The sequence below is a fragment of the Fukomys damarensis genome, unplaced genomic scaffold, assembly GCF_012274545.1.
Source record: "Fukomys damarensis isolate Sample0158 unplaced genomic scaffold, DMR_v1.0_HiC HiC_scaffold_4, whole genome shotgun sequence".
In the NCBI taxonomy this organism is placed as follows: domain Eukaryota; kingdom Metazoa; phylum Chordata; class Mammalia; order Rodentia; family Bathyergidae; genus Fukomys; species Fukomys damarensis.
The window spans coordinates 245,906-268,738 of record NW_022900916.1 but is presented as its reverse complement, the minus strand read 5'-3'; the positions used below and the strand labels follow the sequence as shown (position 1 = coordinate 268,738).

Genomic DNA, 22,833 nt, shown 5'->3' with positions numbered 1-22,833 from the left:
CTCTTCCTGGTCTGCACGAGTGTGGATCCTATCTGAACTGTTTAAAGAACACAATATTGAGAGGTGAACCACAGGGAAAGGACCAGGAAGGAGATACCTGCATGTTGACCAGTTTGAAGTAGACCCCTTCTTTCCTCATCAGCTCGCTGTGGCTTCCCTGCTCCACAATGACTCCATCCTCAAAGGCAGCAATGACATCGGCGTTACGGACGGCAGACAGTCTGTGTGCTATCACAATGGTGGTCCGGCCTTTTCGGGCCTAACGGGGAGAGAGACATGCTGTGCCGCATCAGGGCTGTGGGACCAGCACACTGCCAGCCAGCACACACATCTGACCTCTCACGTGCATACTACTTGTTTTGGCAAGAGAGTTTACAGGGGCATCTCTGTGTGATTAGGACACCAACGTCACTCTTCCATTCAAGGTTCAAATCAAACCGGAGTTGGTGACCAGTCAGGTGGTTAACCTTTCAGGACAAGGAGTGCTCTGGGGGCCACAGTGGTGTGTAACTCAAGAACAACAAGGGCCTGACCTTCCACAGTTGTCTTTCACATCAGGCTGAGGAGCCCTGGCCCTGACTTTTGTGGTCTACTAGGGACTCTGGCAGAAGCACCATAGGGAAGAATGCTTTCGTAAGTCACTGCCAAGTGACAGCCTTCTCCAGAGCATGATTTTAACCGCAGCTTGGACGGGCCTCTAGGCTGCAGTTCAGGTGAAAATGTACTTTGGGATTAGGATAGCTCAAATCGCGGTCAAAAACCATCTGAACTCTAGCCTCTGGAGCAGAGCCAGTAGCTTGCACCCTAACAGGTGATCCAGATGGATTTTATTATGCTAAAATCTACAAATCACTGTTGTAAGCTGTTCAGGGATCTCACATATTGGCCTGGTGGATCGAGCCCTGGATAATGCCCATCAAATTATTAAAATTATGTTATTAACAATGGTCACTCTGATGTTCATAAGCCCCACCAGACCAACGCTTTTTATATGGCAACTATGGTGTTGCCTATTAGCAGGGAAAAGGTAAATTATACAATAAATGACATTTGATAAATAAGTGGTGGCCAAATGGAAGAAATACTGCAGCATTTCTATTTTAGTCCTTATACTACAATAAAATCCAGATGAACTGGCTGTGTTTAAGTAAATATAAAAGAGAAACACCATTTTAAAAGGAGAGGCTAGAACATAGCTCACTTGGACAACATTTGAACTATTCTCTGATTTTCAGCATGTCAGCCCTGAGGAGCACTCCCAAATATTTACTCATATGAGAGTTACACGACTGAGTCCTCATATAATGCATATGAGAAATAATTTGATTCATCATATACACGACTCTAATCATGATAACTAAAGTGCTATCAGTGACTGTGTTACCATTATGACAACATCAGGTTGACATGGCATCAGCAGATCAATACAGAGGAACCGCAGTCAGACTTGGGAGTGAAGGCTGTGTGGGAAGAGGGGCAAGCACCTGCCACCCTTGTCCAAGAAAAGCTGACCAGAATAAACTTTGACACAAATAGATTTTTTCCAGAGCTCCCAGACACCCCAGTGATGCAACTAGATTTTTCTCTGTATGTCTGTATGTGTTTTGTAGGAATTATTTACTTCCTCCTGATTTAGTGAAATTAATGTAACCACAAAGAAATAGTTTTAACTCCTAAATAGATTATGGTACACCAAAGAAAGGAGCAGTGTTCCCTCATTAAAATACTTGGACAGTTTTAACTATTTTTCTATTAATTTCTTTGTATATTTTAGTACAACTACTACTTTTGATCAAAGCCTTTCTGTGTGCAAGAAAAGACAAAAGTATAATAGATAACGTGAAATAGGAAGAAAAGGTCCAAAAGGGAGGGAAAGTGGGAGGGGTAGGGGAAGGGAAAGGGGGAAAAGGAATAAACATGAGAAAAGGAAAATAAGAAGAGAAGAGACCAAGCTGAGTGCTTTACTGCCGGGCCCGGGTCTGGGCTCTGCCTGGTGGTCACTGCAAGCTCGGGCGCTGACCACCTGCACAGACCCTGCAACCTGATGGAAAGGAGAGGCTGGAAGGCCCACAAGACACCCTCATCTGCACATAGGGTTTTGTGTGTGTTGTGCTTCATCTGCCCTTGAGTCTATGAGCATCCATAGGAATCTGCAATGAAGTTTGGGTTGCTGTCCCCCAGCACTCAGGGTCCCCTGACCTTGTCCAGCGCAGTCTGCACCTCGGCCTCGCTCTCGCTGTCCAGGGCTGATGTGGCCTCGTCCAGCAGCAGGATCTTGGGGTTGCGAACCAGGGCACGTGCAATTGCAATTCTCTGTTTCTGTCCACCGCTCAGCTGCGCCCCTCTCTCTCCAACCAGGGTGTCAAATTTCTACAACAGAAAACAGAAGCATGGAAGAGTTCTGGAAGTATTTTACATACAAAAGGGAGGGAGACTAGAAATACACAAAGACAAGTCGGAGCTTAGTTTCAACCATCCTACTGCATCATAAATCAAAATGAACAGTGACTTATAAGAAAGCTGCTAACAGACACTGTTTACAATTTTATGCTATCTATGTACCAGAATGCACTCCTTAAGCCTCTATGGAAGAATTCAAGGGATCATCTAGCAAAGTTGGACAACCTTACATCTCAAGCATTAGCTTAACCTTTGAAGTCAGTGCCACGAGGTGGAATTCTAATTTCAGGGAAGACTGAGCTGTCAGAACCTTTACCTGTGGCAATCTCATGATAAACTCATAGGCATTGGCTTCTTTGACAGCTCTCTCGATCTCATCCATGGTGACATTTCCGTGGCCATAGCGAATGTTTTCAGCAATAGTGGTAGAAAATAGCACAGGCTCTTGACTCACCACTCCAATTATTTCCCTCAGATAGCTCACATTAAGGCTCCTGATGTCCTGCCCATCAATACTAATCTGAAAGAGAAATATTTTCTGGTAAATATTTAAACCATCGGACAGGTAAAGCAGCAGTACTCTTTATTGTGAAAACTCTTAGCTAGTGCTGAACTTATTTCAGCAGCTAGAAATGGCAGTTGGAAATGCAGTGAGTGATATGAAGAATAAAAGTTAAAGGTTAATACTGTGTTCTGATATTTATTTTCTTCACATAGTGTTTTTAATGGGCTGTTCTCCATAAGCTATTTTGGGTTATGTACTTGTTGATCTGGCTTTTGTGCTGCTGGGAAGAAACCCAGGGTTTGTGACACCCACGCAAGTGCTCTACCGCATCTCATTATGTTTTTGCTATGCCGTTATTTTTACTTATAGATTCTAAATTTAAATAAAAATTTCCAGTTGCCCACCTAGTCTACCTATCATTTTGATCTCATTTTATGATATGTTCAACATGCCTTAATCTACTTCAGTGTTTCCCACTTTTTGAATTTGGTTCCTTTTAAAATCATCGTAAAAGCAGAGACTCAGCATGTCGAGTAGGATCTATTTTTCTTTTTGGGTAACAGTTCTGGACTGTACAATGACTGGCATTTGCTGGGCATTTAATGCCCATTCAATAAAGGCTGAACAAACAACGCTCTAAAAATATTTTAATAATTTATAGCATCACCAGGAATATATAAATATATTTGCCTCATTGTAATTACTAACATTGGGTTTTATAATCTTAATTTGTTTTTTCTAATTAATATGAATAAGATGATAGCTTATCTCTGTTCATCTATATCTATAGCTATATATATGTGTGTATATATGTGTGTGTATGTGTGTATATATTTTTTTTCTTTTTTTTTTTTTTGTACTGGGGATTGAATTCAGAACCTTGTGTTTGCAAGGAAGGCGTGGTGCTACTGAGCTAAATCTGCAGCCCTATCTATATATATATATATATTTTAACTGAAGCTGACCATTTCTTGAAACATTTTACAAATTTGTATTTAGTTTCAAAATATTTGCAAAATTGCATTCTATAATGAGCAGGGTTGCCTTAATAGGTTCATATTACATATTACTTTCAAATATTAAATGTAATTTACATATCATAAATAGTTTGCTCCACTTTATTACTTGCTTTTATCTCAGTTTCTTACTTTACTGGAGAGGGGTTTTAGGACAGTTTGAAGTAATCAACAGTACCTTGGGGTATTTTTTTAAGTTATTTCAGTGGTTAGAAAAGTGGGAACCATAAAGTGAAGAGTGACTATTTCTGAGTTACAAAACTGCTGAAGATTTTCTTGTTCTGCTGATGTGTATTTTCTAAAAATAATATGTGCATATTATTCTAGTTAATTTAAAATAGGTCACTTTCAGATCACTATCCTTAGTGGCTGGCATATTACTAGGTTCTTTTTCAAAATAAAGAAAAACATTTACTAGAGTTTACTTTAGTAAGGAGAACGGCCTCTCTCCCCAAATCATAATGTCAGACTTTTCAAAGAATACTTAACTTGATTAAATTAATTAAATAATTAATCATGTATCCTAGAACATTCTGTATTCATTCTCACAATCTCCGTTCTAAGCTAATGCCTTGCTGATGGCTTTTAAATTTTCTCTTCACTTCATAATCTGCTTCACCACTGTTGAGTTACATTTTAATATTATAGGAACTCACTGCCCTTAAGTTGGGAACATTGAGGAAATTGTGAGTACAGCATCGTGCGATGTACTGACTTTAATAGCTATTTTGTGGTTATATAAGGGATATCTTTCTTCTGAGCCAATGAGTGTGAATAACGCACACTCAGAAAGAGGGTATAATAAAGCAAGTGGGTCAAAATAGAAACAAAGAGTGAATCTGGGGGAACAGCATAGGTGCGTTCCCCTTCTTTCACCTTTCTGTAAGTTTGCATTTCTAAGAAAATATTCAAAAGACAAAACATGGAGCCCAAGCTGTGACTGTTCCCCTTTAGCCACCCCAAAATTTAGGAGACCCGTGTTGGTGCCGGATTTGTTGCTGCTCTGGGACATCCGAGTCCGGCGAGCAGCTTTCCACACTCGCTGCGTGGACCGTGTCCGGCCCAACCCAGGACCCCGCAGTGGGAGGGCTGTCCTCCCCACGCGGGCCCAGCCCACTGCGCTGCTCACCCGATAGGCTGCAGCTCGCAGGCTCCTTTACCAGCTATGTTGCTGCTTCAAGGCCACTTTGCGAGCGCGTCCCACTCACCGTGCCCTGGGTGGGGTCGTAGAACCTCTGCACCAGCTGCACTGCCGTGCTCTTCCCACAGCCGCTGCGGCCGACCAGGGCCAAGGTCTGGCCACTCTGCACGCGCAGGCTGAGGCCCTTCAGGATCTGCGAGGATAGGGATCACATCTCACAACTAAGCCCTGATAATTCAACTTGAAACAAAATGTATCCAATAAGGGGACTGAACTTCCAAACGAGAAAGCACCTTCAATATTAAAAGAAGCGGCTCTTCACCCATTCCTTCCTTCATTTGCAGTGCTGAGGATTGAACCCAGGGCCTTCACACTAAGCTACAACACTTTATTGGTTTAAATTTATGTTTTTGTTTTTGTTTTTTTCTTTAAGTTTATTGATACACTTTAGGTATACAATACAGTTACATCCATCATTGGGATCTTATACCTTTACATGATGTATCTTGGTTCTTAGAGACTTTGTTTCCATTTTTTGTCTTTTCTCATATTTTTTTCTTTTCCCTTCTTTCTTTGCCCCTACTTTTCCCACTTCCCCTACTCCTTTAGACCTTTTGTTCCTATTTCATATGATCAGTTATACAATTTGAACCTTATTTACACTATTAGTTAAATTTATGTTTTTGAAACAGGGTATCCCTAAGCCAATATACTGCCCAAGCTGGGTTTGAATTTGCCATCTTCCTGCCTCAGCCTCACAGGGTGTTGGGATTACAGGCCGGTGCACCTCCACATCTCAGAATTTATTATTTAAGATGATTAAGCAATCAAGCTGCGTTAGGAATGCCCACAAACATTTCTTACAGTACCTTGACATTGGCTCGAGATGGATAAGAAAAATGAACATTACTGAATTCCAGATTTCCTTTGATGCTGTCTAGTTTGTGTCCTTTCTTTGAAAAACTGTCAATTTTAGGATTCTAAATAAAACAAAATGCAATGACTATTTTGTCACAGAATAAATAATTACATTTTAAAGAAATATGATTCAGCAAATTCTAACAATAGAACGTGGAATAGTACAATGCCCCTCACCAGAGAAAGACTCACAGTGCAGTCTGTGTGTGTATGTGTGTACATATACATGTGTGTGTGTTGTACAAGAAAATGTTCCTTTCAGTAAATAGCCTTTTCATGAAGAATATATTGAAAATATTCATTTCATTTCATTCAATATTTCACTGTAAGTGTTTGGCAAATCTTCATAAATTTTCTAAACAGTTATGCATATTTATACCACTGCAATAACAAAAACATACTATACTTGATAAGGCCAGGTATTTCAGCATTTAGTGAAAATTAGTTTAATCCTAAATAGTAAATGTAATGGATTTGGTTGATAAAATTGACTGAATGATTATCACATTATTATTATTTTTTGTTTTGTTTTGTTTTTTTGAGACATTCTCACTATGTAGTTGAGGCTGACCTGGAACTCACTTTGTAGCCCAGGCTGGTCTTGAACTCATAGTGATCCTCCTGCCCCAGCCTCCCGAGTGCTAGGATTACAGGCGTGCGCCGCCATGACTGGCTTCATCACATTATTATTATTATTATTATTATTATTATTATTATTATTATTATTATTTTGGTACCTGGGATTGAACTCGGGACATTGCTCTTGTGAGGCAGGCGGCAGAATCACTGAGCTAAATCCCTGAACCCTATTATATTATTTAGGGGCCAGGACTTTCAATATATTCAGAAGCTGAGCAATTTTCTTATGAGTTGGAATGAAATAGGAGATATTACTGAAATTTAAGTATCAAATTTTCACTATCTATTTTGCATCTTGTTTGTGTAAATGCAGTGACATCAATATGGCAAAATATTTTCTTTTTCATTGTAGTCAGTTCAACTTATTCAATATAGTTCACTCAAAATCATAAAATGCAGGGATAATATTTGGGTTGCAACCCATAGCAAGACATGTCAATTTATCCTATCAATAATTTATCTACCCCCAATCCTACATAGAAACCATAATATTTACAATCTGGCTAAAATATGATGAGAAAAAGAAAATGTAAGGAAAGAAACGTCCTTGCTTTCAACTATAATAATAATAATACACTATAGCAGGTGTATTTGTCCACAGCAAGATTACTGTGACTATATTACCTAAAGAAAAACTTTTGAAGCAGTAAGAGGCTATAAGGAGATCATTAATTTCATGTTACTAAATTCCACTGTAGTTGTTATGGCTTTTGTCTAGATGTGCCCTCTAACCCTCATGCCATCTGAGGAGGCTGGATCTAGAGTGTGTGATGCTGGGATCAAGGGCGTGTAATTACTAAATTAGTCCTGATTGGTTTGGGATAGCTCTGGGGAGGATTAAGGGTGCCCTGCCCTGGGTGCGAGAGCAACCCACCTTCAGAGCATGTAGCCTGGATAAAATATAAGTGACAGAAAGAGGGTCATCACTTGCTGTTTGCTAGTTCACTGCTTTGCTGCCTTCCTCCTGCCATGGACTGTGATGCCCTTCTGCTACGCCACCCTGCCATGGAGCTAGTCAATTATGAACTGAAACCTCTACAAACTGTAAGCTAAATAAACCATTCCTCCTTTAACTTTGAGTGTCAGGTATTTTGTCTCAGCAATGAGAAAAGTAAATAAGACAGTAATCAATGTAACTTATTTAATATAGTTGGTCAAAAAAGTGTCACCTAAAGCCAAATTGAATGACTCCAGTTTCAGCATTAAGTTAACAGATCACTCACACTGTCAATAATTCCAAAAATCATATAGGCTGCTCCTCTTGCATTGGCAAAAGCATCAATACATGGAGCAGCCTGGCCAATGCTGAATGCTCCAATGAGGATGGAAAAGAAGACCTGCACAAAATAACAGGAGGAAAAGTTATGTCCCTTCCAGCATTCATTATTATTTACATCATGATTTGTATGAAACAACAAAAAGGTTATACCAACTGAAAGGTTAAAGGTTGCATTTAACTTTATCTTTTAAGAAAGCTTTAGTAATTTTGGTGGGGAGGGAGGGTACTGGGGAATCGAACCTTGCAAGGCAGGCAGCAGCACCTCAGCTAAATCCTGGCCCCTTTTATTCTTTATTGAGACATAGTATTTGTACTATGATAATTTGATATATATATATATATATATAAGGTATAATAATAGAATCAGGATAAGTCACCTCCAATGTGTCAGTTAAAATTAAAATGAAAAATAAAAGTAAAAGTTTTTTTACTAAAGAGCAAAATTTATAACATTAATTCAACATTTTATTTCCCAACTGGGTTTCTCCAACCTCAAAAATCATTCTTCTTGTCTAATTTACCAAGCTGTCTGTTGCTCTTCTCCTGAATGTACAGTAAAAAATTTTTCAAACCTATCTTCTTGGCTCTGCCACCAGAGAGAAACAGTTTCCCCATCAGTGTTATTATTCAGGACTGTATGGCTCTCTATAACTATGTGTGGCATTCACAGAGTGTTGACTATCAAACGTGGTAGATTTTTGGCCTAGGGACTTTTCCTTATAAAGCACCATTATAAATTGGATAGATGGACAGATAGGTAGGTAAAGATTTTCAACATAAAAAATAAGAGTTCCCCATTTATAAAACACTAACTCACTCCCACGTGCACTGGCGCACGGTCTATCTGTCCCATAGCATACAAAGGAACAGTTCCCTTCATGTACTTCTCACTAGGGAGACAGAAAAGCTCAGAATGTAGTTTTAGGAATCCAGATTAACAGCATTTTAAACTGAGAAAACATAAATGAGGGATCGGTACGCTGTTCTCTTGGGGCACAGTGAAACTTCTACATGTAGTGTGGCTTTTCTCCAAGCACAGTGACATCATGTACCGGAACCGCGTATCAGTCAGATATCTGTCCACCATCTGCAGTACAGATAAGGACAAAGAGAAACTGTCTCCGCCAAAATAGATGGTCTGAGGTTGAGGCAGTAAAAGCCCTGGACTTTGTGCAGGACTTTGCTTCATCATGGGTATTACTCTCAGTCCTATACGGTACATGTCATCGTCCACATGCCATGGACACAATGAAGCGAACAAACGCATCGTGAAGGCTGAGAGGAAATGTCAGCCTTAACTACCTTTCATAAACTTCAACAGTAAGTGAGGAAGTGAAGAACAGTGCAGAGCTTCCAAAGGGATGCCGCAGAGGAAGTGGGAAACAGTAGACTCCCCGGTGATGAAAACTCTGCCAGCCGAACGGCCCACAGTGCCCAAGTGAAGACTCAAGATACCACCGGGAGTAGCGATTTGAAAATGTTGACTTTCCTAATGACCCTCAGGCATCATCATCACTCAGGCCTTGTTTGGGAAGATGGGGACGTGCAGGTTTTAACAGATGTCTGTGTAAACGGTTGTGCACTGGTCTGAACATCAGTCACATAGAAAGATAGTCATAAAACTTGGCTATTTTATTTTATTTTTAAAGTACACATGCTATAGTCCCAGTTTGGAAAGAAAAAATGTTTGCATAGATAGAAAATGGTCTAGATAATACACCCATCATCACAAATATATTATGGATTATTACACTGTAATTTAATCTTAGAAGTTGTACATTCTTATTCTTAGTATAATTAGTGTATATTATTTTAGTCATGAAATAAAGCTACTGATATCTTCATTTTCATACAGAAAGATGAACTTTTCTTCTTATGTTTCAGATAGCTGGTGCTTTTTATAATAATATTCTCTTGTATCTGACCTGTCTATAATAATATTTGCTTTCACATACAGTGAAACTCAGCCACAGAATGAGGATGACACCAGTACATATTTCTTCATTCCTTTTTTGTTTCCTTTTAATGTCACGTGTGTCTCTTATTTGAGACTTATTAGACTGTTCGGTCTAACTTCATGTTGCTGTCTCATCCCTAGATGCATGTTCCCAAAAGCCAGCTTTGCCCACAAGAAAGCAAAGATTCATCAAAAACAAAAACCAAAACCAAACAACAACCTGTCACTGTGGCTCCTCCTTCCAAAAGGAGAAGTGGGAAAGAACAGAGAAGGTAGACAGAGAAACAACATTTTCAGATTCTTCATAAATACCAGGAAAACCACTTACTGTCATTGCATTTCCAATAGTATATTCTTTTGATAGAACCAGTGTGGATCCATACCAGAAGGCCAGCGCATACGATGCATATATTAACAGGAAGGCAATGCCCATGGAAATGCTTGCAGAAATTGCCTTCTTAATTCCAATCTTTTTGGCATTCTCTAAATGTTTCTGATACCTACCAGAAAATCAGAGAGAAAATGTCGTAATAAAAGCAACAGCTTAGGATCAGAGCCATACTCATCTCCTGTATAGTGGGAGCCATTAGAGTAGTCAGCCAATAGAGAGACTCCATTCGGGATCAAGGAGCACTGAGCCAGAGCCACACCTCTCTCCTGGCTGGGACCCCTCTCCCCTGGTCCCTACCAAGCCAACCAATGTTTGGGTGGCTGTTTCAGAATTGAACTCTCACCCCTGGTTTCCCATCACCTTGTGGTCAGCATAATCAGTAAACTTAATGAATAATAATAACAATAAAAGAAACAACTGCAGAAAAAGAAAAAGAAAAAAAGAAGCATGAAGTTGGGAGAAGAGAAACTAAGCCAACCAATGATGGCACCAAGAAATAAATACAATTCTGAACTCTTACGTGGTCAGATTCTTATCTCGGTCAATTTCCCTTCTCTAGAGAAAAGAAACCCTCCTCTCATTCTCTATTGGGTGAAGAACAGAAATCTTGTACATTTTGGTACATAGCCCGAGCTTCTCACTGTTTTTCTTTTTTAAAATCCAGCTGTCTTCAAGTGCAAAGCTAGGTATAAGGTTATAAAGTCATCGCTGTGTCGGATATGTGTTCTTTCTCAATCTTTCTGATTTAGTTTCACCAAAGAATAGAGTTAATAATGCCAAGTTAGTGTGATAGTTGTGACACTGACATATAATTATAAAAAGTAGTTAGACTAGTAGCCAGTACATTGCTGGCAATTCTCATTACTATAATAACGTTAGAATTTTCCTGGCATGGTAGCACACACCTGTAATCCCAGCACTTGGGAGGCTCAGGCAGGAGAATCGCTGTGAGTTTGACAGCAGCCTGTGCTACACAGTGAGTTCCAGGTTAATCTCAACTACATAGTGAGACTGTCTCAAAAAACTAAAAAAAAAAAAAAAATTTTTAATTTCTCTCTGAATTTTGCCCATTCTATTGCTATATTACTTTTGAATAGTAATTCTAATTCATATTACCAGCTTCTACAATTTGATAAAATGGTACAAATATATAGAATGGTTCTATGAAATTATAATTTTTTTTACATGAAGTTCAATTAAATCTACTCTTCCATGTGGATCCAGAGTGTGTAACATTTAATTTTGGCTTCCAGTGCACCTACACTGAAACTTGGGGTCAGGGGATCACGCACAACGTGGCATTTCCTTTCTAACAAAACACCCAGTAACATTACTTTCAAAAAAATTCAACCAAGTGAGATGTGGGATTTCATTGATTTTTAAAACATATATGCTGCCCCTGAGCATGTCTCTTTAGAGACATACGACACCCATCCTCACAGCGTTTCCCTGCTCTGAGTGCGCTTTCCTAGGGCAGAGCTGCACCTCCGGCCAGCACAGGCCACTCCGGCACCAGGACTGCCTGGGCGCCAGGCCTGGGGAGCTTGCAGTGGGTCTCCCCGAGACCCAGAGCTCAGGAGGTGCACACGGCTGTTGTTACCTTTGCTTAGTTGGCTTGTTCACTGCAGCTAATGACACGGACATCCTGAGTTCTGCCTGGCGGTGTGTGGTCTGTGTGCGCTAGTGTGTACAGCAAGCAGCAGCCAGAGGAAGGAAGAGCTTAGAGGACCAGAGACTGTCCTGAGGAGGGATTAAGGGACAGAAAAGAAGAACATACAATGAAAGGGATTAGGGACCCCTTTGCTCTGAACAGTGGAGAATTTTCAGAAAATTTTTCTTTCAAAGACCGAGTACTGAGGTCTCATGGAGCAATAAACCAAGATAACCTTGTGTGTGGCATCGTACTTCACTAAAGGTATATTATTTAAAGAGAACATTAAATAATTATTTACACTTAAATCAAGCAGAAGACCTTTCCATGGATGTATGCTTATCTCCAAACACATCACAATGTACCCACTGTGTACAGTTCTTTGTATATCAATCATAGTACAATAAAAGAACTTTCAAGCAATTATTCAGGTTCTTGAGTGCAGGGCCAGACAGCTCATAGGATCTCAAGGCACCGTTTGCCAGGCTGAACCTGGACCACTGAGAGAGCTGGGGGCTTTGCCTCTTCCCAAGGGGACACCCTGCACTGTGACTTGGAGGCCTTGCCCCCAGACTCCCTCTCTTATATTCCAGGTCACAGTCAAAAGGGACTTAAAAAATTTGATAATCAAACCACAAAATAACCTTTTAGTGCTACATATTTTATTTTAAATAACATTATTTTAAGTGCATTTAAAAATACATCATTCAGCCTCTGGATGTATCAGACCGCCATTGCAGAACACACATGCTTGAGAACCTCATGCTAGTGCCTGATCTTAATTAAACAGAGCCCTCAGTAAGGGGCTTTATATTTTGTGGGGGGATATTAGAAAGAGAAACTCTTAAACACATAGCACAATGAACAATGAGAAAGGAAAGGGACTTCTTGGAACTGGTTCTGACCTTTTCAGCATTTTGTTCTGGCCTCCGAAAGCTATCACAGTCCTGATGGCCCCCAGGGCCTCTTCTGCCACAGCGCCTGCCTTGGCATACGCGGCCAGTTCCTTGTCACTAAACGATGAGAGAATCTGGACAGAGACAAGCAGTCAGGACTTGGGGATGAGCAGTGCCAAAGACAGCCTGGGAAACTCTTAAACCTAATGCTCGTTGGTGTTGAAGTCCTGTAGCAAATGGCTCACAGAGGCCCAGAGGCGGGGGCACCTCTGCCCCTGGTGACAGGCACTCCAAGAGCAGTCAGGAAAAGGACATCCAGAGTTCTCTAAGTGGTGTTTTGGGGAACAGTGTCAAATTCCACACCTGCTATTATTTTTTCAGTTCATTGTAAGGTAAAATAAAATAAAACCTTACATTTTTGAAATTATTCACCATGCTTCCCCTTATGCTGTGACAATCTTTACACATTATGAAAATAATACTTTCAGATTTACCAATGGGAAGTCCAGTGAATAAGAAGATGGCTACAAAAATGTTTCACAAGGCAGGTAAAGGAAGAATTAATATAAAAGAGATACACTGAGTAAATCATCAACCCCAGAAAGCACAAAATTGCCAGTAGAATTTCTCCACGCTTAAGTGTTGGCAGCAGGAGAGCAGATGTGAGCACTTCAGTCTAAGGCCTCACGCCTCTCACAGGCAAAGACCCACAGAGCAGAGCCCAACCCCAAAATTTACTTCATGCAATAATTTGGAAGAATGTTATATCCTAAAATTATTTCCTCAAGTGAAGACATAGCCATACATGCCACTTAAACCACTATGTTAGACTCACTCAAATAAATAGTGGTACAAAGGCCTAAAACTGAGATTAGAGCTGTGACATTATGAATCACACTGAAAATCAATTCCCTTATTAAAGCTCTATATTAACAACATCCATCTGCATATGATTTCCAGACATTTAACATGGATTTGTACAAGTACCAGAATTCTGGATATTAAACATAATTCTACATGCACATGAGGTAAAGACTCATAAAGGTGCCCAGGTTCCACAGACCTTTGCCCAGACCGCTGTAGACAGTCCCAGCACAGGGCTGATGGCCATGACCACGAGGGTGAGTTTCCAGCCTCTGATGAAACCCACTATGAATCCTGCAAAAAACGTGGCTACTGCTTGAAAGAACATTCCAACTTTGTCACCAATTCCTTCACTGATTTTGGAGATGTCACTAAAAAAGATCACACCTAAGTGGTTACAGGCAGAGGTCTTTGGTAAGAAACATGAAGCAGACATTTCACAAACGCATAAACATGTTCACAATACTGCAAGCTTCTTTCAGAGTTAGCCTCCTGAATGATAGTTTCCCCACCTAAATACTGCATAAAGGATAAAATTCAGGATTAGCTCATGCTTCTAAGAAGTTACTATTAAGGTTGATGCTGTTAAATTAGCTAATCCTATTAGAGAAGCATTGACTTCTTGAATTCATGAATCAATTTGTTTAAAAGCAGGAATTAGGAGAGGTAGTGCAACAATCATAGAGAGCAATCATCTGGATGTAGTATTTCCTACTACAATTTGAGCATCCCCTATGCAAACACTTGAAATCTGAAATGCTCCAAAATCTGAAAGCTTTTGAGCATTAAGTGTCAGATTTGGAGTAGTTCAGATTTCAAATATTTAGATTAAGGATGTTCCACTGGTAACGTCTATGCAAATATTCTAAAATCTTAAAGCTCCCAAGCCTGAACCCCCTCTTCTCCCACACTTGTCAGCGAAGGTGTGTCGCCTCTTGGGGAAGACATGGAAGTGTTCCTTGCTTCTGCTCCTGCTGAAGAGGCAGGTCTGATCACGATTCCCCAGATCAAACCTTCCTGCTGGTCATTCTCTGAGCAAAGTACTAAGTCCTCACCAGTGCCTACAAGGTCTCCCTGGGTCTCCCCTCCTGCTCACCTTCTCTGTTCCCCGTGCTCTTCAGCCAGGAAAGTTTGTTTTCTCTCCCACCCTGCTGTTGTCAGCACCGAGAGCAGAGTTGCCTGCTGTGTTCACTGACACATCCAAGTCCCTGGAATGGTGCTCAGGTGTAGGAGCCAGCACCCATTAAGGCCAGACCCTTGGCGAAATAATTTGATCACTTATCCACCCATTCAGCTGTCTTTACTTAATGCCTTAGTAGCTGTCAGGGCCTGCGGGGCACACAGGGAGAACAAGCATGTCCAAGGAGTGCGTGGAGTCCCTACAACCTATGCTGTGGCAGGGAGGACAAAAACCAGCAGACATGGAAAACAAACACACAGAAGCACAGGCTACGGGGCTTCTAGAAATGACTTTCAGGTGCTCTATTTCCAATTTATGCCAAGCACTCAATCTAGTAATTTTTATTTTGCTTAAAACAACCCCCTGACAAATTTTCACAAGTTTGTTCTTCCTTTCTTCACAAAAGTGTGACATTAACAATGCACACTTACTCTGTTAGCCGTGTGTTGAGTTCAGTGATGTCGTTGATGTCAAACCAGCCTATCTCCTGTCGTAGAATAGCATGAAAAAACTTTTGCCTAATTTTCTTAATCTGTCGGCCAGCGGCCAAAGTCCAAAATGAAACCTGTATATAGGCAGCAACCAGAACTCCGGCACCTAATCCTGAGTAATAATAGGCATATCTGGAAAACAATTAGAAAGTCTTTTTCAGATACTCTGCTTTATCCATCTCTTTTAGGAGAAATTTTCAGCATTGAAAATTAATCAGTTTACTAAACTGACTGCAAACTGTGCAGGACATTATGACAAATACACATGAAAAGGGTTTTTTTCTTCTTAAACAGCAAGATGATGAACTTCGTGATGGAAAATCTATGTAACTGAACTATCATCCAATGAAAACAGATAGATTGTTGTGGTTAACAGAAAAAAGGGTGATAATTAATGGTATATTTTTAACTGATGACAATATTAAAGTACCATGTAACTTCTCTTCCATAATTGTATCTTAGGCTCTCACCTGTCTTGTACTGAGAAAGTTCACTACTACTTACATACTGCAAATACAGGAATAAACAGAACAAATACAATGGTTCTTAATGTAAGACTTTCCATATCACACACTGAACAAAAAGCCTCTTTCTATCTGAAAGAATCTGAACATATTTTTAAAATAATATGATAAAAGTCATCAACTCAAACTAATTTGGGTTGAAAGCTTAATCAAACAATTAGAAAATTAGTGCCTAAGAGTAACAAATTGTTTCAATACTTCTAAATATAGTCTAATTTTACAAACTGTTTACAGTTCTACTCCTTGCAAGCCTGCGTTAGCAGAGAGACAGCACGCATTTCAACCAGCAAGAGTCAGTGAGATGCAGCCACGCAGACCTTGGGTCACAGACTTCTGAGGCTCCCATTAGGAGGGCGGAGGGAAGAAAAGTGCCCTGACACTGTTGGGTTAAGAGGAAAAACTAGAATATCAATGGTAGGTTGTACAAAAGTATTATGTCAATATTAAATTTACTACAGTTAATAACTTCACTGTGGTTATGTAAGAAAACACCATTGTGCTGAGAACTCTGTGAAGCAGGGGCCGGGGCACAATGAATACAACAGTCACTCGGGAAAGAGTACAGATGCTTTCTGCACATTCTTTCAACTCTGCGGTTTAAAACTATTTTCAAATGAAACATTCAAAATAGCACACCATACAAAAATATATGTAAATTACCTAGTCATTTCTTCTTCCAAAATTCTGCCTGGATTTAGCTGTGACAATGAAAAATTCACTAAATAAAAACAAAAGAACAAAAACATTTTTGAAAGATTGAACTATTAGTAGTCATTGCCCGAATTTTAAATCTTCTATGAATTTAGATACATGAACTATGTATAGCCGACCTTACAGGTAAGTTTCTTGAAGGAAAGTTCTCTTTCCTTTCTTCTCACGCATGCAAGTGTACTTTCCACCTTGCCGAGGTGCAGAGGGTCACAGGCCCATGAGGGGCACATGAGCGCCCCAGGTTCTCTCAGAACCCAGGGTCTGGCCCTTTCTCAGCACCCAGAGGCTGATGAAGGCAGCTTTGGGAGCCATGGAGCATGTAGGGCAGTGGAGACAACCAGAAATGGCGGGAACAGAAACATGAGATTTAAAGAGCCTTTTTCTTCTTTGTGGCTTAAACTACTTTGCAAAACATTTGTTTCTGTAAATTTCATGTTTATATCTATATTTTTCTCTTCCTGCTTTGTTATGATATCAGCAAAGAAAAGGCCAAATTATCTCCATTGCCAGAGAAGAATGAAGCCAGGAAGACAATTGAGTCCCTCAAAGATAAATCAGAAAAGGTGCAAATTTCCAGTGATGAATGTCACTACATTGTATACCTTAAATGTACCAATAAAATTAATTAAATTTTAAAAAAGGTAAATCGGTAGGTCCCTGGTCACTGAGTCAAGGCCTGCATGACATGACTTACTTACTAGCAGCGCTGTATTCTGGTATTTTCAAAGGAGCATTAGCGGGAATGAAATATACTGTCTTTTACTTTGAGCTAACTAGAGAAAAAGTCAATGTGCATTTCATAGTTTTCTTGTATTAATAAGTGCTATTATTCTACGTTAGGTGCTGCTCTAAGCACTTTACATACATAAGTTCACTTGCTTTTGAAAACATCCCATGAGGTAAGATTGTTCTGTAAGTCCCCATTTTATAGAAGAGTAAAGCAAGGCAGTGAGAAAGTAACTTATCCAAAGCCACGGAGCTAGCAAGCACAGGGCTAAAAATCAGTCCTAGCAGTGTGGTTTACACCCCAACACTACACAACACTGATTGATTTGTGATAATGATTTGCTTTTACTTTTTAAAAATGTAAAGTAAAAAACAAAAACAAACAGGCCTCATCTACTACATTCCTGAAATAATAGGATGAAAATTACCACACTGGGAAGGTCATTTCCTATTTCTCTGGTCCTAGCAGAGAAACTGGTCTTTGTTCATCCTGTGTAAATAGCTCAGGGGCATGTTTTCCCAGGGCTGTGTATTCTTCTTATCTTTCTTCCAAAATGGAGATAAGGTTTAAATTTATTTAAAACTTACCTCAGGATTCATTACCAGGCAGGCGTCACAATTGAGGTACAAGTTTTTCCTACTGATGTGAAATATTTCTGCCTGCCTCGTAAACCCCTATCAGACCCTTGGAATCTCCTTCAGGCCTGCTCCCTTGTCTTCTCAGCAGCTGGGTCAGTTCTGGGCACTGCCTCCTTCCTGAGTTCTCACACAAGGGACCTGGGACAAATGCTTGGAACTGGAGGCTGCTGAGCCATGCTAAATGTGCAGTATTTGTAGAACTTGGTGTGAGGTTTCCTCATGACTTAGAAATCAGGTGAAATATTAAATAAACCTTTTTTTCTTTCAACACTTATCTTGAACTTTTTAATTTTCTCCATTAAAAAAAAAATCCTATGTGAAGCTGACTCTCTGTTAGGAAATAAGACTCTGTGGACATTCCAAATTTGACTTCCTCCCGCCTTAGTCCAAGGCAAAGAATGACAATCTAATTCTAACCCAGCTGCCCACGGACTGGAAGCCTGGGAGCCTGGAGTTCTGGCTGCCTGAACACAGGAATGTTGGGGGAGAGGGTGGGAGCATTCCCAGAAGAGTCAGGGCTCCAGATCTGGAAAGAGCCAGGACCTACTACCTCAGATGCTTCAGCCTCGTAAATACTCCCCCAAGAGTCATCTGGTTTGGTCTTCTCAACATCATTTAGAACCTTGAAAAGAATACAGACACCCAAACTCCACCCACGCCCAATTAACCCAGAACCTGTGGCTGAGTCTGGAGCATTGTGTTTTTTAAAGGCATCCGTGATGATACTAATGGGACAGGATGGAGAACTCCCACATCTATCGCTGTAACAAAGGAGTGGGGAACTCCTGAAGCTGCTGGTTCATTTCAGAGAGTTCCCGCACAATCCATCCATGTGGCAGGTAGAGAACCAGAAGCTTAGTGTGCGTGTCATAGTTCCAGTTTTCTCCTGATATTTATTGATCACTTAATATGTTCCAGACATTTTACATAGACTGCCTTATTTAATTCTGTTCCTAAATCTGTCATCATCTTTCAAAAATGGAAACAGTAAGGTTAGAGAGGTTGAGTGACTGGTCAAGGGTCACACAGCTGTGAGTGCAGGGTCTGAATAAGGAGTCCATACACTCAGGGTTAGGATCAGGGAACAATGTCCTCATTGTCATACCTGTGTCTCAAAGTGAATCAACACCTGCCTTTCTGGATTCTTCCTAGCACTTAGTGTATCAGACAGGATTATTCAGCACAAAACAAAGAGCAGCTGTAGTTCAGATAGACTGGACACTGAAATTCAAGTAACCTGGGGCTCAAACACACCTTTCCCCTCAACCACAGGGCAATGCAGGATGTGCAGGGTGCAGCAATTTCCCTGCAGAATTTTTACATTATTATAATCACTCAGATGTGGCATAAAAGATACCAAGCTCGATGCTCTTCAGAAGAGCTGTCCCTAAAGTTTTGCAATGAATGTTCTGTGCATAGTTTCTGAGGCAAAAGCCTGGTCATGGAGTGGCTGTTGACAAGGATGGGCTGTGTTCACAATGCATCATTGTCGGCTCTCTTGTAATCCAAGCCTTTTTCTCTTCTAGTATTCCCTTATCTTTTGGCTTCCAGTAAATCTAGTTCTGTAAAAAAATCTAATTGTAAAATACAGACTCTACATAAACATCATCTCTGTCTGATGAGCTGGAGGTTTGTTATCACTGAAAGCCCCAAATCACTGAGGGCCAAAGGTAACTGCCCTACCTTCTCCCAACATCTATGATTTTCATCAACTCTACAACTCTGAACATATCAAGGAGAACTCTGAGTTTGGAGTGAGACTCCTTTAAAGATTTCATTTTCTCCAGAGGAGAGTGGATGTTAGACATTCATACCATCTGAGGGGCTTACCATTGCAAAGCCTCCAAGATACCCAACAGGCATAATGACAATGTGGTTACAGAGGACTAAAGGTCTAAAACTGGAGTGTTTATAATTTGGAGGCCACTGAAACCAAGTTGGCAACTCTCACAACTTAATCCTCTCAACAATCACTCACTCATGCAGCTCCCCAAGAGACCTTGAATTTGGCCTTGGACACAGCACACAGCATCTGGCTGCCATAACCAGCTTCAAAGCCCTTCGATTGCATAACTGGTAATCAGTAGAAAACAAGCAAACTGTCCCAAATTGCAAGTTGTAGAATGATTCTAATGTTAGTAAAAGCAAAACAAGATTAATAAAATTGGTCCAAAAATGAACTCATCTGTGATAAGTGAATTGTGCTGTTTCAATCCTTTACAAATTTTAAAACTTGTGATAAAAATGCATAACTATACTCAAGTGACCAGTCCAGTAGTGCAAAGTATATTTATACTATTCTACAAGCAATTTTGTAAAATTTTTCATTTTGCAAAATTAAAACTCTATGCCAATTAAACAAGAGTTCCCATTTCCTCCTCTGTCAACCCCTGGTAATCACTATTCTACTATCTGTTTTTATGAATTTGACTACTCTAAATACCTCATGAAAATGGAACTATGCATTATTTGCATCTTTGATACCTGGCTTATTTTACTTAGCATAATATCTTCAAGTTTCATTCATGTTGTAGCATGTATCAGAATTTCTTGTCTTTTAAGGCCGAATAATCTTCCACTGTATATGTGACCACATTTGTTTAACCATTAATGTGACTTTTTAAATGAACTGAGTAGAGATCAATTTTTGATTGAATGTGTTCCGTTATGGACATTATCTTGATATCTATATCTATCTAGCTATAGGGTGTGTATATTATATATAATCAATATGTAATAGATCTAGACCTTCTACAGAGTAAAAGAAAACACCTAGAAAATTCCTGCTTCCCCCACTTAATTTTAAAGGATCCTGTCCTACTTGAACTTCATATTCTCAGTATTTGTGTGAAGGGCTTGGTCACTGGTTAAGCATAAGTAGTCCATTTAAAGCTCTCCAAAACATTTTTTCTGTCCTAGTGAAAACAGTTATTTATTCTGGGGGAAATATACCTGGTCGCCATGGGTAGGATGACAGAAAGTCCTGGTTTGGAGCCTATTCTAACACTCACCAGCAGTGTTACTATGACAAGCTGATTATTCTCTCCAAGCCTTCATTTCTTCACATATTGTAAATGATGTCACCTGTTGCAGACAGTTGTTCTTACAAGGGTGAGGAGAAACTGTGGATATACTGTGTTTACCATAGGACCTAGCACATAGTACATTCAATGAACGGATACTAGTATCATTTTTTAAAATAAATAATTCTGTTCAGTGACCATAGTACTTGAGAACAAGCTTGTTTTTATAGGCACTTACTGTAAATGTTTCTGTATTTATATAAATATATCCTATTTTATTAATGAGGCAATTTTATTCCCTTAGAAAAGTACATTTATGCCCTACAACAGCACCTAAGTATGTAGTACTTAATCAATGGACACTGAAAAATTCCTGCCAAATATGGAATATAGTATGGTGGTACACATGTGTAATCCCATGATCCTCCTAGAGGCTAAGGCAGGAGGATTATGGGTTTAAGGTCAGTTTGGATTAGAGTGAGACCCTGTCTCAAAAAACAAACAAATAAACAAGAGAGCTAGAACAAAAAAAGATGGAGTGCATTTTCCCCAGTTATTTGCTATGAAAATGTCTCTTAATGATATATTTTTACTCTAGTTCTATGTCTGTGTTTACTGAAGCCTCATTCAGTCTCTCTAGCCCAGGAACCTCAAGGTCTCATAGAGAAACAGGCCATCTGGCTTGGTAGAAACCCAAACTGTCCTTGCTGCATGGAATCTGGACAAAAGGAAAGTAAGGATGTCTCCCGGACCCCTACTCCAGCGACGTCACCGGGGCCCCTCTTGTAGGTGTGTTTGACACAGGAGATTCCTCTGGCACGTCAGTGTTCTCACCTGTCAGGTGAGTTCCACAGCACGACATCCTCACACTGAAGCCATTCACTCTGCGAGTGCCTATCGTATCCCGTTCTCGTCAATCTCTTTGATCAAAAAATCAGACACAGAAACGGGTATAATTGGGGGGACAGGAGAGCAAAACCCCCAGAAACAGATCTACAAGCTGCTCACGGTGGAGAAAGGCCACTGTCTCACTGTCACATCTCGAAACCCATCAGGAATCAGGAATGGGAGAGTACAGACATACTTTGCTATGTTCCCACTGTCCGGTGGAGTGGCTTCCCTACTTGACTGACATGCAGAGCTTTCTGTGGATTTCCTTATCATGTACTAAAAATCAAATGGTACATATGTTGACAGTTAAATGAGTGTTTGAGCCGTTTTCTAGGAATTTCACAATTCCTTTCTGCTATCTTGGGGCTTCCAGGATCTAAATCACTAAACAGGTAGATGATAAATATTCAAAATCAAGTTCTAATGTTTTATTCAGAGAAATTTTATGGTTTGTAAAATAAAGTAGGGGAATAATTACCTGGAAAGGAGAAGTTTCCATCAGTGTTAATAAACTTATCCGCCATGTCCCCAAACACTATCATCATGAGGGGAAGGCCTGACCCGTGAGCGACAGCCATGACGGTGCCCAGGCACATGAGCGCTTGGTCCTGCCAGTCAGAGTACCGGAACTGGAGAGGAGAACAGCTCGGCTTGTTAGTGGAACTTCGATTCCGCCTGCAGTTAAATACTCTGGACTTTTCCTTAAAGTCAGCACTACTTTAACAGTGGCAAATGAATATATTAGAGGAGAGCAGCAATTCAAATCATTGGCAAATTAATTTCATGATTCTATTTATTTTTTTACTCTGTGAAGACATCAATCTAATTCTGTTTAATCAGTATCTGATGTGGGTGAATGACTAGAATATAATCAGAAGGTTTTGGTCCCAGTAAGAAATACTGTTTGATCTCCCAGAGCTCCTGAAGTAGTGAATTAAAAACAGCTGGGGCCAGGCAGGGATTTTTTTTTTTTCTCTTTTTTTTTTTTTTT

The 22,833-nt window shown here is 40.0% G+C and overlaps 1 protein-coding gene across 2 annotated transcripts in view; it reads right to left on the bottom strand.

Annotated features, from left to right (window-relative positions):
• Positions 1–22,833, bottom strand: part of Abcb4 (ATP binding cassette subfamily B member 4) — a 58,308-nt gene that overhangs the window by 29,728 nt on the left and 5,747 nt on the right. For both annotated transcript variants that reach the window (XM_010636469.3, XM_010636475.2), the window contains exons 3-14: positions 22,321–22,471; positions 16,513–16,570; positions 15,269–15,460; positions 13,857–14,028; positions 12,803–12,927; positions 10,184–10,355; positions 7,843–7,956; positions 5,932–6,042; positions 5,130–5,255; positions 2,717–2,920; positions 2,200–2,370; positions 98–259 (exon numbers count right to left, since the gene is read on the bottom strand). In XM_010636469.3, the coding sequence (XP_010634771.1) occupies positions 98–259; positions 2,200–2,370; positions 2,717–2,920; positions 5,130–5,255; positions 5,932–6,042; positions 7,843–7,956; positions 10,184–10,355; positions 12,803–12,927; positions 13,857–14,028; positions 15,269–15,460; positions 16,513–16,570; positions 22,321–22,471 (1,758 nt within the window). The remainder of the gene's footprint in view (positions 1–97; positions 260–2,199; positions 2,371–2,716; positions 2,921–5,129; positions 5,256–5,931; positions 6,043–7,842; positions 7,957–10,183; positions 10,356–12,802; positions 12,928–13,856; positions 14,029–15,268; positions 15,461–16,512; positions 16,571–22,320; positions 22,472–22,833) is intronic.